Source organism: Homalodisca vitripennis, chromosome X (assembly GCF_021130785.1).
Source record: "Homalodisca vitripennis isolate AUS2020 chromosome X, UT_GWSS_2.1, whole genome shotgun sequence".
NCBI classification, from domain to species: Eukaryota; Metazoa; Arthropoda; class Insecta; order Hemiptera; family Cicadellidae; genus Homalodisca; species Homalodisca vitripennis.
The window spans coordinates 156,078,596-156,094,413 of NC_060215.1; the positions used below are offsets into that span (position 1 = coordinate 156,078,596).

Here is a 15,818-nt window from a genome sequence, read left to right on the forward strand (position 1 = left end):
TGTCAGTAGATTATAGAACTTTTCATGGAAGTACCCTCGGACTCTCTCTCTCTCTCTCTCTCTCTCTCTTCTCTCTCTCTCTCTCTCTCTCTCTCTCTCTCTCTCTCTCTCTCCCTCAGGAGTAGCCTGGCGGCCGTGGCGTACACATCGTTCGTCGGACGCTCTGTGCCTTGTTCTATACTGTATTGGCTTTTGTGCTGTTATTGCTGTTTTTCAGTCATTATGAAGTGTTATCAGTGTAATAGTGTTATTGACAAAGACGAGAAAAAACTTAAGTGTACTGAATGTTCACTTGTTTTTAATCTAAGCTGTTTACAAAGTGGTAAGGAATTTCTAATTACTGACGAAGACTATGAGTATATATTGAATACCAATTCTGGATGGAAATGTGTTTCGTGCAATTTACAAAAACAGTTGAAAGATGACGATACTCCTATTAGATCTGTAGGTGTTAAATCTGTAAGTACTAAGATTCCAAGCAAAAGTGTTAAAGGCGGTTCAGAAACTGATTCGGACACAAGCTCTACAGGGACTAATAAGAAATTAAGTTGCCAGACTTGTAACAAAGGATTTTCACACAATGCGTATAAATGTGTGTGTGTTAAATGTAATTTATCGTTTCATTTGAAATGCGTAACTGAATTTAAATCAAGGGAAGAATATGGTAAAGTTAAAGCAACCTGGCAATGTCAGCCGTGTGCTCAGGATATCCCAGGAATGCAGGAACCGATATCTGATAAGCTATTTTCAGCTGCGGGGCAGGCCTTATCTGGTGATATCGTATCACTGTCTTTAATAATGAATGAGATAGTTTCATTCAGAAACGAGGTCAAAAAGACAAACGCTGATTTTAAGGATTCTATGGAAAAATATGCGGATTGGATTGTTGAAAATGGTCGAAAAATTGATGATGCGGTTAAATCAATTACTGAATTATCTAAGGACATTGACTTCATAAGACAGGAAAATGTAAATCTCAAGAAAATTGTATCGGATTTAACTTTTAAAATGGACATTCTTGAACAGGCTTCAAGGGAAAATACCGTTGAAATTCAGGGTATACCATTTGTGGAGAAAGAAAATGTGATGGAAATGGTTGAAAAGGTGTCTATGGCTATCAGTTTCCCCTTTGATCAAAATATGGTTGACAAATGTTATCGAATAAGAACGAGATTTGGAGCATCTGAAAACCCAGGGAGTATAGTAGTTCGCTTTGTGCGAAATATTGATATGCACATGTTTATACAAAAAAGAAGAGGTAAGAGGAACTTGAACACCAGGGACATTGGCTTTCTACTGGGAAATTCTTCTGTGATTTATATCAACCACAGTCTGACGCCGGCTAAGAGGAGGTTGCTGCGAGCTGCGCGGCTGTGTCGCAGTGAGAAACAGTACACTTTCGTATGGGTCAGCGGAGGACGCATCTTCCTACGTAAAAATCAAGGAGATCCGGCAATTGAGGTGAAGCGAGAAGAGGACCTTGAAAAGTTGAAATGATGGTGTTTGTCTTACAGTTCAGTTTTGTGTTTTGTTTATCTTCGGTATGATAAGTTTATCAGTTGTTTCTTAGTTTTAATTTCATGTTGTAAGTATGGTGTTTTTTTTGACAATATTATGTGCTAAAATATTGATGTCTTTCTTCCATATAATAATATATGGCGAGTGATTGTGGATTATAACTGCATAATAGGGAAAAGATTAATAGTTTAAAATCTAAATTTAGTAATAAGAATAAAGGTTTTTTGAAAGTGGCTCATGTCAACGTAGAAAACCTAAGAGCGCACAAAGAGTCCTTTTTTAGTTTATTTGAGGATAATATTTTTGATATAGTTGTGGTTACGGAAACATTCCTGAAACCCATTTTGGCTTCTAGTCCTTTTAGTATTGATGGTTTTAACTTCATAAGACATGACAGAGAGGGTAAGGAGGGTGGAGGAATTGGAATATATATTAAGAAATGTTTTAATTACAAAGTATTAGTTTCTCACAATCCTTGTACTGTAAGAAACCTGAATTTATTATTTTAGAAGTAGCTTTGGGATGGAAGTTATTGTTGTGTGCCTTTTACAGACCACCGAAAGCAGGTTATATATCGGACTGTTTTGACATAATTGGGGATTTATTGCCTACTTATTCAGATGTATTACTTATAGGAGATTTTAATATAGACTTAAGTACAGACAGAGTTTTTCCAGATAAAACGCAATTTATTAATTTAGTTGAGAATTTTAATTTTACTATTCTACCATTACAACCAACACACCATTTACCTACATCTGATACCTTATTGGACTTATTGATTTGTAATGACGTGAACAAAGTAAATGTGTACGGACAAATATCTATAGCTGGTATATCTTATCATGATTTAATATACATAGAGCTATGTCTTAGAGTTAAAAATAGTACTAATAGGGTCATGAAAGTTATTAGAGATTTCAAAAATGCAGATGTAAATAGATTAAGGCAAGAATGTCAAACTTTATCGTGGGATGATGTTTACTCAGTAGACAATATAAATACAAAGGTAGATATATTTGTTAATAAATTAAATAATTTATTTAATAAATATGTACCTGAAAGAAATATCTCAACAAAAAGGACTCCCTGCCCTTGGATAAATACACAAATAAAATCAATGATGAAAGACAGGGATAAGTTGTACAGTCAATATATAAGGACGAAAGATCCTATAACTTGGGAAAATTACAGAGTCTTAAGAAATCAAGTAAAACGTATATTAAGAGACTCGAGAAACCGTCATTTTGACTCTTTATTGAAACCAGATAAGCATTGCAAAGATATTTGGAATGTAATTAACAGTCAAGGAGTTGATCAAAATGCTAATGTTATGTCAGATGTAGTTGTACAACTAAATGAGTTGAATAGTTATTTCTGTGGTGTTAGCCATAGTATAAATGAAGAGTTGATTGATTATTATAAAAGTCAAAGAGGTGTCTTTAGTGGTATTGATGATATGTTTATTTTTTCTGTAATACGTAGAGAAGAAATTCCTAAAATGATGTTAGATATATCGTCTAATGCTGTTGGTAATGATGAAATACATATTAGATTTTTAAAATTGGTTTGTGTTGTGTCATATTTTTAACTATTCTTTATATAATTCTGTTTATCCATGTCAGTGGAAAAGAGCTCTTATTATACCATTAGCAAAGATAAAAACACCTTCATAATGTAAAGACTATAGGCCTATAAACATATTAATTGTATTAGGTAAGATATTAGATAAAATAGTTTATGACCAAATTTGTAATTATGTTACTAGGAATAGTATTTTAGATAAATATCAGTCTGGTTATCGATCCTTTTACAGTACACAAACCGCACTGGTTAAAATATCAGACGATATCAGACAGGCTATTGATAACAGAGAGATAACATTATTAATGCTTCTTGATTTTAGTCGTGCCTTTGACTCTGTGAATCATAATTTATTATTGTCTGTTCTGGAATCTTACAATTTTAGTTCCGCCGTGGTTGATTGGTTTCGAGATTACTTGACCAATAGACTTCAGCGGATCAAAACAAATAATGGAAATTTTTCAGAATGGAAGAATAACTCTGTAGGTGTTCCACAGGGATCCACACTTTCTGCTTTGCTTTTTTCTTTATACATGAATAAGATTGGTAGTTCTGTTATATTTTGTAAATATATGATGTATATGTATGCAGATGATATTCAGTTATATTTAAACAGTAGGCCTAATATTCAATGTGTAAATGATGCTGTTAACTGTATGAATGCGGATTTGGGTACATTACATACATGGTGTAAAGATCATGGATTACAGCTTAATATAACAAAGTGTAAGCCGGTATTGTTTGGATCCTCAAGGTTGCTACCTCACATTGATGTTAACAGTTTGACACCTTTGATGATAAACAATGTACATTTAAATTTAGAGAGCTCAATTGTCAATTTAGGTTTAAGAATGTCTAATGATTTATCGTGGCGTATACAAGTAAATTATATTGTTCGGAGGGTATTCCAGTGTTTGTATAAATTTAGAAAATTGAGCTTTAATACTCCAATTTATATTAAGAAGCTTCTAGTAGCAACACTAGTATTACCTATTTTAGATTATGCAAATATAGCTTATTGTGACATAAATAATGAGTTAACTGATAAGTTACAGAAAGCGCAAAATGCATGCATAAGATATATCTATAATTTAAGGTGGGATCAACATGTAACACCATATTATAAAGACCTTGGTTTATTGAAAATTAAGGAGCGGATGAAATTGAATATAATGAAATTGGCAGTTAAAGTACTTAAAAATGAACAACCAGTGTATTTGTTTGAAAGATACAAAAGAATGACTGATGTACATGTTAGAAATACTCGTTTTTCAGGAATAACTTTACAAATTCCGATTCATAGAAATGTTATCTACAGTAAGTCCTTCTTAGTGACATCTATTAGATTATTGAATGTACTAGAAAGAGAACTGCGGGAATGTGATAGGGAAAGCAATGCAGCTTTGTTAAGAAAATACAAAATGAAACTTTTAGAAAGATATGAATTATAAGTTCATAGTACATCAATACTGTGTAAATTATTCTTTCTTGTGTAAGATTAATTTTTCCTACACGTATAGGAATTTAGAATTGAGACCATACAAAAAAAAAGGAAAAAAAAAATTATGTTTGTATTGAATAAACATATAAAGCAAATAGTAAAATATAGAACTTAACTGTAAGTAGGGTATATTTAAGTGATAAAATTAAATATATATATATATATATATATATATATATATATATATATATATATATATATATATATATATATATATATAATATATATATATATATATATATATGATTTAAATAAGAATATAGTTGTAGAAAAAGAGTTTAATAACACATAATAAAATAGAATAAGATAATAGATATAAAAAACTGTAATTTGTAAAATCAGGCTACCGCTCAAACATTGTATAACATATTATGAATATGTGTTGCCTGTCATGGTGGTGGAGTGGACCATTGGTCTAAACCATGGCAGGATAAATAAAGAAAGTATCAAGTATCAAGTATCCCTCTTCCCCCTCCTTTGCAATATTCCCTACGACTGGGAGCTTCTGATATGAGTATCTTCGAACTCAGTTACCAAAGGATTAAAATAATGAAAACTCGGTTAATTTCTAACAATTTAATCCAGTGACCTCAGCTCCGACTATTAACTTCAAACTTGATGTCTTAATATATCCAAATCCCCTCTTATTATAAGTTATAAGTAGCAAAAGTTGATTCTTTAGTAAAAATCAAGGACTGATTAAACAGTCAACATTTAATCATTAATCGCGTAGATGAGAAGCTACATGGTCATAAACGTAAGCCTCCATTTACACAAACATAAAAAAATACACTGCCACTTCCTCCTTTGTATCGGCTTTTCAGTTTGAGACGTTTGAGTACAGCAAAAGTGGACAGATAGAGGAGGCGTTTGATACTGGTGTAGTGACTGGTGGCGTGTTGCGCTCTTGCTGTTGAAGTGGTAAATTGATCTGTTAAGTGTTGGTTTGATACAAGGTTTTAACAGTGTTGTTTCATGTACTTTTGTTTTTATTATTTACTATGAAGTTCTTAATGAGCTTTCGAAAGATGGGAGATAGTTGGTTGTCTCTTGTGCACTAATTATGCTGGAGAGGGTCGTTGGGAGGTTAGTATATATTATTATTTAATCAAATACTGTTTGTTATTTATTCCTTACTTTTACACTCTACTTGTATAAAATACTTAGAGGTGATAAATAATTCACTATCCTTTCAACCTGTTCTATAATAATATGGCTATTTAAGAATGTGAACTCATCCTCTGGAGTTCATAAAAGGCCTATCTATAGTTGAGTACAGTAGCTTGGTAAATGTGAAACTAATGGCCGGTGTGGCAAAATAGAAGTTTTACGTTATTTACCTAATTCTAATGCCTCTTCACCAAAACAATACAAGGTTTTAATGGGTGGAAATGACAAATAATGACTTTATAGAACATTACAAGTGAAACTAATTTTCTCAGCAGAGTAATGTTTCAATGTTCAAGGGGCATCACATGGTCTTGTTATGATTTTAAGTCAACTTCGTATTGGATGCTGCTGTTAATCCATCCTTGGATACGTAAAATAACAATAATGCTTACATCAGCGGAATTCAACCCAAATGAAATACGTTTATGTATTTTGGTATTATTCCAAGGCCACTGTTTATGGAAATGCTACATTATTAGAAAGAATAGACTTTACTTGATTTACTGAAAAAATTACATGTCATGACAATCGGTTCTTGTTTTGTGCCTCCCTAAGGAAGCGACGTCTGTGAGAAAGAGGCGAGGTGATCTCGGCCAGGGGCATTCCTGGGTAATTATCATATTAACGGCCGGAGCAGAAAAATACGAGTTTTGCGTTATTCACTTATTGGAATCGTCCTATAGAACATAAAACATATAAGGTTTGATGGGGTGGAAATGAGAAATAACGAAGTTCTAGAACATAAAAAATGGAAAAACTATTCACGTGCGGAGTAATATTTCTATGTTGTACATCCACGTTGAGCGTCACGTGACCTTTTGTGACCATGATTCAACCTCCTGATGACGTCATCGGATGCGTCGCCATCTTTGCAAACGTATATGAAAAATAATACTGAAACGAGCAGAATTTTGATCAAAATGAACAATGTTTTTCTTAATTTCGAGCTACAAATTAATTACTTGTTATCAAAATGAGACGAGTGCCTCCGGCCATCAGCGCGGTGTCCGAAGGTGTTGCCCCGTGCTGATGTCAATGAAAGAAAAACATCCCTCGAGATAGTACCTATCAGTAAAATATCAAATTCTAGAGGGGCTGATCAGAAATATAAATTGAAATGTAATGCAAAGGCAATTATGTGAAGTGAAAAAAACTTCATAAATCATGAAAAACTCTAATATAAATATATAAATGGATATTATTAACAGAGAACACTTAGGCCTACCATTAGTGTGTTGGCGGATATAGCTGAGCAGCAGCAACAAAAAGTGGATTTTTTAAAATTGCAACATTTAAAACTTTTCTTTACTACTTTTTCTAATTTTCGTATCGCAACAAAACAACAAAGTCTCCCGGTTTAAAAACAATACGCGACCGCACGACAAACAAATACACTCATTATTAAAAATTCCATGTTCAATTAAAAAGGAAATAATTTTGTTTAGGTTAAAACGTAAACTCTTTACCTGCCTTACTAAACACTCCGCCAGACAGAATTCACTAGGATTGGTCGAACTAGTGGATGGTTGATTCATAATTATTGTAACGCACTCGCTCAATCCAACCTACTGAACACGATATCTTGTGAAGCACTGACTCATGCCCTGGAGAACTCAGATAACAGATACACTATCAGGCTGCTATCAGTCCCGGCCGCAGGTAATATTCAAGTAAACAGATTATCCAGACACAGCACACAAGCTGAACATTAAAACATTAGAAACTTAACTACTTATGAATATACCCCCTAAAATCATGTTATTTGTCATTTGCACCCCCTAATACTATATATATTTTTTGTTCAGGAGGGTGAATACGTTGATAACGTCAAATTCGTGATTTGCCGCCTCGGCCTTTAATCTTATAATATCCCATTTCTGATCAGTACTTTATATATTTTTTGTTCAGGAGGGTGAATACGTTGATAACGTCAAATTGGTGATTTGCGCCTCGGCCTTTAATCTTATAATATCCCATTTCTGATCAGTACTTTATATATTTTTTGTTCAGGAGGGTGAATACGTTGATAACGTCAAATTCGTGATTTGCCGCCTCGGCCTTTAATCTTATAATATCCCATTTCTGATCAGTACTTTATATATTTTTTGTTCAGGAGGGTGAATACATTGATAACGTCAAATTCGTGACTTGCCGCCTCGGCCTTTAATCTTATAATATCCCATTTCTGATCAGTACTTTATATATTTTTTGTTCAGGAGGGTGAATACATTGATAACGTCAAATTCGTGACTTGCCGCCTCGGCCTTTAATCTTATAATATCCCATTTCTGATCAGTACTTTATATATTTTTTGTTCAGGAGGGTGAATACGTTGATAACGTCAAATTCGTGATTTGCCGCCTCGGCCTTTAATCTTATAATATCCCATTTCTGATCAGTACTTTATATATTTTTTGTTCAGGAGGGTGAATACATTGATAACGTCAAATTCGTGATTTGCCGCCTCGGCCTTTAATCTTATAATATCCCATTTCTGATCAGTACTTTATATATTTTTTGTTCAGGAGGGTGAATACGTTGATACGTCAAATTCGTGATTTGCCGCCTCGGCCTTTAATCTTATAATATCCATTTCTGTCTGATCAGTACTTTCCTAACCTCATTTCACGTCTGAGATCATCCAACTTTTACAACATCACTTTGAACAATCTTCCAAAAATAGTAGCCTCCGGATAATACCAAAGTATCAAAGAAAAGTTATTTGGTATTTCCAGACCCTAAAATCATATATTTTTGTTCAGGAGAATACGGTAGTAATATTTAAATTTCGATTGGTTACTCCAGCCGTTAACCTCACTAGTCAGACCAAATTAGTTTAGAGTCAGTGAAGATACCTAACGGTTTCACCTATCTTGCAGAATCCTGAGTCAGGTTGTTGTGACACTTCTGTACTGATAAATCCTGATTTAGTCGGAGTAAGAGTGGTTGTTGTTGTGACTCTTCTGTACTGATGAATCCTGATTTAGTCGGAGTAAGAGTGGTTGTTGTTGTGACACTTCTGTACTGATAAATCCTGATTTAGTCTGGAGTAAGAGTGGTTGTTGTTGTGACACTTCTGTACTGATAAATCCTGATTTAGTCGGAGTAAGAGTGGTTGTTGTTGTGACACTGCTGTACTGATAAATTCTAAGTTTCCTAGATTAAGAATTGTTTGTACTGGACGGCCTTCTTGAATTTTGTCCCATAAAAACCAAAATTATTTTAAAAATATAACCAAACTTATTCTGTCAACTGAGGTTATGAAAACTTACAAGATACATTTTACATGTGTGATCTGCACCTCACAAATGCATTTTTATGTGTTTTGATTAAATAATTGAGAAATTTAGTAACAAATTGAAATTAAAAAAATAGTATAATTACACTAATATAAAAAAGTGAAATGCGTTAGTGTAAATGTAAAGAGAGAGACAGATTAATTATTTATAATTTAACAATGCTTCTTATAGGAGAAAAGTTAAGGTAATGTCAGCACATTTTGATCTTAATATGAAATGGAATACAAAATACTGTATTAACTGTTGCCTATTTCAAGAAATCATGAACAAAGTTTTTTACTGTACATTAGTATACATATTCTTGTAACACAATTATAATCTATTTACACTGATTGTATTGGTTCAATATTTTAATTAGACAAAAATGAAGTGTGAAGTGCACAAGGGACCATTGTAATGTTAGATAAGAGTTTTTATAGTGAACATTAATTCTGTTAGCTATACAGTAGTAAAATGCAAGGCATAAAACCATTGTTTCTGATCTGATAACATTGGCAACCTGATGATAAAATCCTGTCCATGACGATGTAGTGTCATCTTACATTTCAGCTCTAAGTACTTGAGTAAGCTGGTTAGGAGTGTAATCAAAAATAGAGAGTTTTATTTTATAATACTTTAATAATACTTCTGTTTTATTTAACTTCCATTTCTTATAATTTAAGAAAGTAAATCAATGCGTACCAGTTAACTTAAAGGAAATATAGAATTATATTGTCCATGTATTAAGTGACACAATAATATCTGGACAAATAGTATTGATATTGAGGTTTTTATTTGCTCAAAATCTGTTTCTCATCATGTATTACTCAAGAAGTTTAAGGATATTTTAAAGGGAGTTCTTCCTTAATGTAACTTATATACTGAGTATATTCTAAATTAAACTTTTAGAATATATCATAGAAGTTTGTCTAATTGTCTAATCAATCACACAAAAAACGAGTTTTGTCACTTCTCGGATCGGTGACTGCTGTGGTTCTGTCCTTGCCAAAGCCTACCTGACCTGGGTGCTTCCAGAACTCATGTTGGTACCAATGTCGATCCCAGGTTTAAGTATTTTAAAGAGCTTTCTTAGCCGTAACTTCATCTAGTAAAATAGGACCTCCTTTATCTTGTTACATTATTACATATTACAACTCTGGATTAACTGTTTTTCAGAATGTTCCGCGCTGCTACAAGTAGAACCGAAAATTGCTCGAATCCAGTGAACATGAATGCTTCCACAAGTCACGACTCAACTAATGGACAGCCTACTCAGGCCAGACTACAAGGAGATGTTCAGGTAATCTTGTTGTTTCTAATTTCAAACTAGATTACGCAAGACTCATTTTGTTATAATTTCATTTTATTTTCTATAATGGGTTAATTACAATACAACACAAATTCTTGTACGTTATTATAAAAATAATCTATTAACATGGTCACCTGAGATGTAAAATGTTAATGAATAATCTGTCAATAATCTATTCTAAGAAAATAATCTATCAAAAGAAAGGAATCTTGGCCTGACAGGATTTGTTAAGCTTTTAGACTTACAAAACACTAGATTAATTGTTTATATTATCAAAGTGTTTTTTATTTATTAATCCAAAAATATTGATAGTTACAACACAATATTATTAAAACTAAACTGAAAAATTGTAAGTGTCTGATCGACAATCCACTATTAACACTGTAATTGATTACATTTTTACCAAAAATATTTTTAAATCCAACCATCTCTCTGTGCTCTATACAAAGTACCTTCAAAACTTAAAAAAAATTACATTATCGATAAATACCGAATAGTGTAAAATAATTAAGCTTCAGTAGCCTAAAACTAAATAAATTATAAATCGATTAATGAAACGTATAAAATCAAATTGAAATGTTTGTCTGCTTTACATAATATTCTTACGTGCTATCATTAGTGCTTTATCATCTACACAAGTATAGGCTATAGTTACTATGCACTAGATGTAATGTTGGTTCTAATATATGTCACTGTGGTACAAAATTAAAACTTGCTGTTTGACTTGCTGTGCTACTTCTTTAACTACTATACTTTAGTGTTTCAAGTAACTTTTAAACCAGTAACTTAAACTTCCCCCAATGTCTACATGATCGAGTTTTTCTGATATTTTAGTGTTTCAAAGTATAAAATACCTTAAAAAAATCAATGAAGTTTTAAAGTATGTAATGTTTAATAGATTTGAAAAACCACATAATAATTAATTGGCGCTTTTTTCCTTTTTTATAAGCACATTAACTTGTCTTTATTATTTAATTGTTGCTAAGTATTAAATTAAATCGTTACCAAAATATCTCTCAAAAATATTATCTATTAATCGTATCTGTATTGTCAACTATTTTATATGTATTACAAAATCCAACTTGCCTTTAGCGTAGGTGGGGTTTAGGAAAAAATTAGATGGTAAGAGGAATTAGTGATAGATTGAATTTGGGGATGATATCCTCTGCCGAACACATTAGATTTAGATTCAGATTTTATTCACCGTTAAATAATATTTCGTATTACAATTGGTTTCGTCATTGGTACATAAAAGTACTAAAACTAGGTCATTAAACATGATTCTATTATTTTACTAAACACAGGAATGATGGCAATGGGGTAATAATTTTCCGCAAGACGATTATCCCCCTTCTTAAAAATATGTGTTATCTTAGCAAATTTTAAACAAGTTGGAAACTGACCCTGGAACATAACTAGATTAATTAAAAATGTAAGTGGTTCTATAATTGATTCAATGATGTTCTTAATTAAATAATTTGAAAACCCATAGATATCCTCACTACAGTAGAACCTGACCTCAGTTTTACCGCACCTCGGTTTATCCGGCCATTTCCTGGAAGCCAATATCGAAATTTATTTCCCAACGGCTTACAGACGCGCAGTTACACGCACTAGTCTCCCACGACTCGTGCGTTATCTTGGTGTATCTGTTTGTTTACATTTTCTTGTGTTTACTTTTCAGTAGCTGTGTTGTCCTCAGTTGAGCTAGTAGGTTTAACCTCTAAACAGTTCATTGATTATTTCCAGTGCGGTTAGTACAGTACAGTACAATTATTGTTTTGTTTCGTCAAGTGTTGTGTATTGTGTTGCAGTGTCGTTTTTATGTACAGTATTGAATAAGGAAAAATGAGTGCGTCAAAACGAAAACATAACGTGGTGACAGTGGAACAAAAACTTAACGCGATCGAACGCATTGATAAAGGCGAATCTGTGGCCAAAATATGTAGTGAACTAAACGTGGGAAAGAGCACAGTTAATGACTGGCGTCGTAATCGAAAAGCTTTGATGGACTATTGTAAACAAATAGAGAGTGAAAAGGTTTTATCCGAACGGCAGTATTTGAGAAAATCTTCCAATGAGATGGTTGATGACGCTTTGTGGCTTTGGTTTTTACAAGAGAGAAGAAGGGGCACTCCTATTTCAGGACCAGTTTTAAAAGAGAAGGCTATGATTTTACATACAAAATTGGGAGTAAACACTGAGTTCGTAGCCAATAATGGCTGGCTAGACCGCTGGAAAAAAAGACATTGAGTTACATTTGTAAATATTTGCGGCGAGAAAATGTCAGCAGATGCACCATCGGTGAGTGAATTTGTGGTCAAACTGGAAAAGATGATACAACAAGAGAAGCTTGTCCCAGATCAGGTTTATAACATCGACGAGACCGGGCTGAATTTCAAACGTTTGCCACACAAGACATTCTCTGTTGGGGATTCAAGTTCAGCTTCAGGGTTTAAACTAAACAAAGAGCGTATATCGGTTGCCCTGTGTTCAAATGCATCTGGGGAGCATAAACTCCCACTTTTGGTCATCGGTAAATCCAAGAAACCCAGAGCCTTCAAACACATTAATGTTTCTTCTCTTCCTGTGGTTTATCGTGCCCAGAAGTCAGCGTGGATGGACTCATACATCTTTATTGATTGGTTCATAAACGGATTCATTCCTAAGTCAAGAAATTCTTAAAGGAGCATAAGTTGCCAGAAAAAGCTATTTTAGTGCTTGATAACGCTAGAACCCATCCCCATGAACTAGAGTGTGAAGATAAAAAAGAGCTCCCGGAATAAAATTGTTTTTTCTACCTGCCAATGTCACAAGTCTTATCCAACCTATGGACCAGGGTGTAATCGAATGTATGAAAAGGCGATATCGGCGCAAACTTCTGTCTGAGGTTTTAGGAAAAATGGACACTGACGGTGTGGATCTCGTCTCGGCTCTGAAGTAAATTAACATAAAGGATGTTGTCTACATGACTGCTGAATCATATGGTGAAATCCCAGTACAACATTTGTCAAGTCTTGGCGGAAGGCCTGGCCAGATATTGAGAAATTGGTCATTGGCACAGTCAATGAAGATTTGATCCAGGTAGCAGATGAGCAGCAAAAGAATTGTAATGCAGAACTTATAAATGACCTGACGAAGTTAGCATTAACTGGCGGTGAAGAAATTTTAAATCAAGATGTTCAGGAATGGGTAACTGGTGATGATGATTTGGAAAACGAATATCTAAGTGATGAACAAATCGTGCAGTGTTGTAGAAGAGTATGAAAATGAAGAAACAGAAAAATCAGATGATGACACTTCGGAAGAAGATAAAATAAGCCATGAGGAGGCGAGAAATGCACTTCAGACATCACTAGCCTATATAGAGCAACAGGACCACTCAACAGCTGTTGACGTTATGTTATTCAAAAAGTGGAGAGACTATGCCTTAAAAAAAACAATGGACAACAAAGTTCAGCAGAAAATGACGGACTATTACAAGGCCTAATGTAATCTTCAAAGCAAATTTATTGTGAGTAATTTTTATATCTCCATCATTATTTAACATTAATTTATGTTATCTGAATTCACAATATGTACTGTATTTTTATGTTAATTATTTAACCACTTTTTCTTATACAATACATTTTTTATTCGCTTTACAAACGTGTGTATGTTTATAAAAAATAATCCCAAAAGTGACTTAAACACTGCTTTTGACTATATTTATTAATTACATATTATTAGGTATAAATTATCGTTTTTATAATAGGTTGGTTTATGCGACCGAATCGTTATCCGGCCATGGCCTCGGTCCCGTGGTGGCCGGTTATGAGGGGTTCTACTGTACGAGAATTACTAAGTTTAACAACAATATTTTTAACCGTTTTATCAGCTACCATTTTCCACCTAAAACTATGAGAAACATTTGCATTAGACAAATTACGCACTAAATCCATATAATGTATCTTATTATTTACATTAGTTTGGTTACAGGAATTCATATTAGCAGGTACATTGACAAAATAATTATTTAACTCGGTCGGGAAAATAGGTATTTTACATTTTTCATTGACTAGGTTCCCATTATTTACTGTATTGTGAACAATTTTCCAGGCAGCTTTGCATTTATTATGCGAGTTCTTAATAAATAAATTGTTTGCAGTTAATTTAGAATCATGTATTGATTGGTAATACAATTTTTGAAACTTCTTAAAAACTACTTTGTCCACAATGGACGAGGTTGATTTCCACTTATCATACAACACTAACATATAAGATCCCATTAATTTTAATTCCTTTGTGTACAATTAGTCGACATCTTAGATTTAGCATTATTTTTACAAGTAACAATAGGACGATACATATTAAAATAATTAGACAAAACATGAACGAACACTGAAAACGCAGAATGTAAATCAGTTAAACTATATATACAGTTCCAATCAATAAAACTAAGGCTTTGGCTTAAATCACTAATCCTGTCATTATTCATTAGACGTTTATCAAGAAGGCCTATCATTATCTTTTATATTATTTAAAGTAGGCTTACTATTACAATATGTGGATAAAAAATCTACCCACATGCCAGCATGGTCAGAAATAATATCCTGACCAAATAAGAAACATTTCGTCCACTCTTTATTAACATTTGTGAAAACATTATCCAGGCATGCCTGATTACGTGTAAGGTTTTGTATTTACAGGGTACAGATCCAAAGACCTAAGAATATTAAAAAAATAATTAACTTCTGGATTTTCTGATTTAGATAGGCCAACATTGGTCACCTGAAAGCCCAAAGTATTTAAAAGGCCTAGATAAGAGATGGATAAGTAATTTTTCTAAGCAGTCAATAAAATTATAAAAATCTGTGTTGGGTATGCGATACACACTTAAGACAATAAAACTATAATCTACTAATATTACTGCTGATGCCTCACAAATATAATCTACATAGTAACTATTAATATTTAATAATTAAAAAGAAATGCCAGTTCTGACTAAAACTGAAGTACCGCCATGCACCCGAGGAGGGTGTCGGCAGTAGCTCGCACCAACAATACATTCCTCCGGAACATACAACAATACTTCATCATCTGTAAGCCAATGTTCCGTAAGACATATAACATGGGTTTGACTGTCTTTTAAAATTAACTCCAGATGATCAACTTTATTTCTTAATAATTGAATATTTATTGAGAAAACTGTAAGTGGGTCTAGGCCTAGTCTCTTATTATGTTTACTATAATTAGGTTTATGGGAAGCTACAGTATCACTTATGAGACTTCTATGAGTTGAGGGTTGGAGTTTAAAACTTCCTTGTGGGAGTTTAAGTTTCTCTTGGTCACAAATTTAGACACAAACACTGTACTGGGCCAAAAGTCAGGTGAAAAAATATCTTTAAAACAACTTGCAGGTACACCTACCTTGAAGGAGGCATATAGCTCTGGGCGCTTTGCATTTAAACTTTCCACT

The 15,818-nt window shown here is 33.2% G+C and overlaps 2 protein-coding genes across 2 annotated transcripts in view; both read left to right on the forward strand.

Moving 5' to 3' along the window:
• The first annotated feature begins 1,008 nt into the window (after positions 1-1,008).
• LOC124369687 lies at positions 1,009-1,497 on the forward strand. Its single transcript, XM_046827739.1, has one exon. It carries the CDS (start codon positions 1,009-1,011, stop codon positions 1,495-1,497), a length of 489 nt encoding a protein of 162 aa, XP_046683695.1.
• A 3,944-nt stretch (positions 1,498-5,441) lies between these two features.
• Positions 5,442-15,818, forward strand: part of LOC124370049 (BTB/POZ domain-containing protein 17) — a 55,462-nt gene continuing 45,085 nt past the window's right edge. The window contains exons 1-2 of the mRNA XM_046828368.1: positions 5,442-5,689; positions 10,228-10,351. Coding sequence (XP_046684324.1) covers positions 5,667-5,689; positions 10,228-10,351 — 147 coding nt within the window. The 5' untranslated portion in view covers positions 5,442-5,666. The remainder of the gene's footprint in view (positions 5,690-10,227; positions 10,352-15,818) is intronic.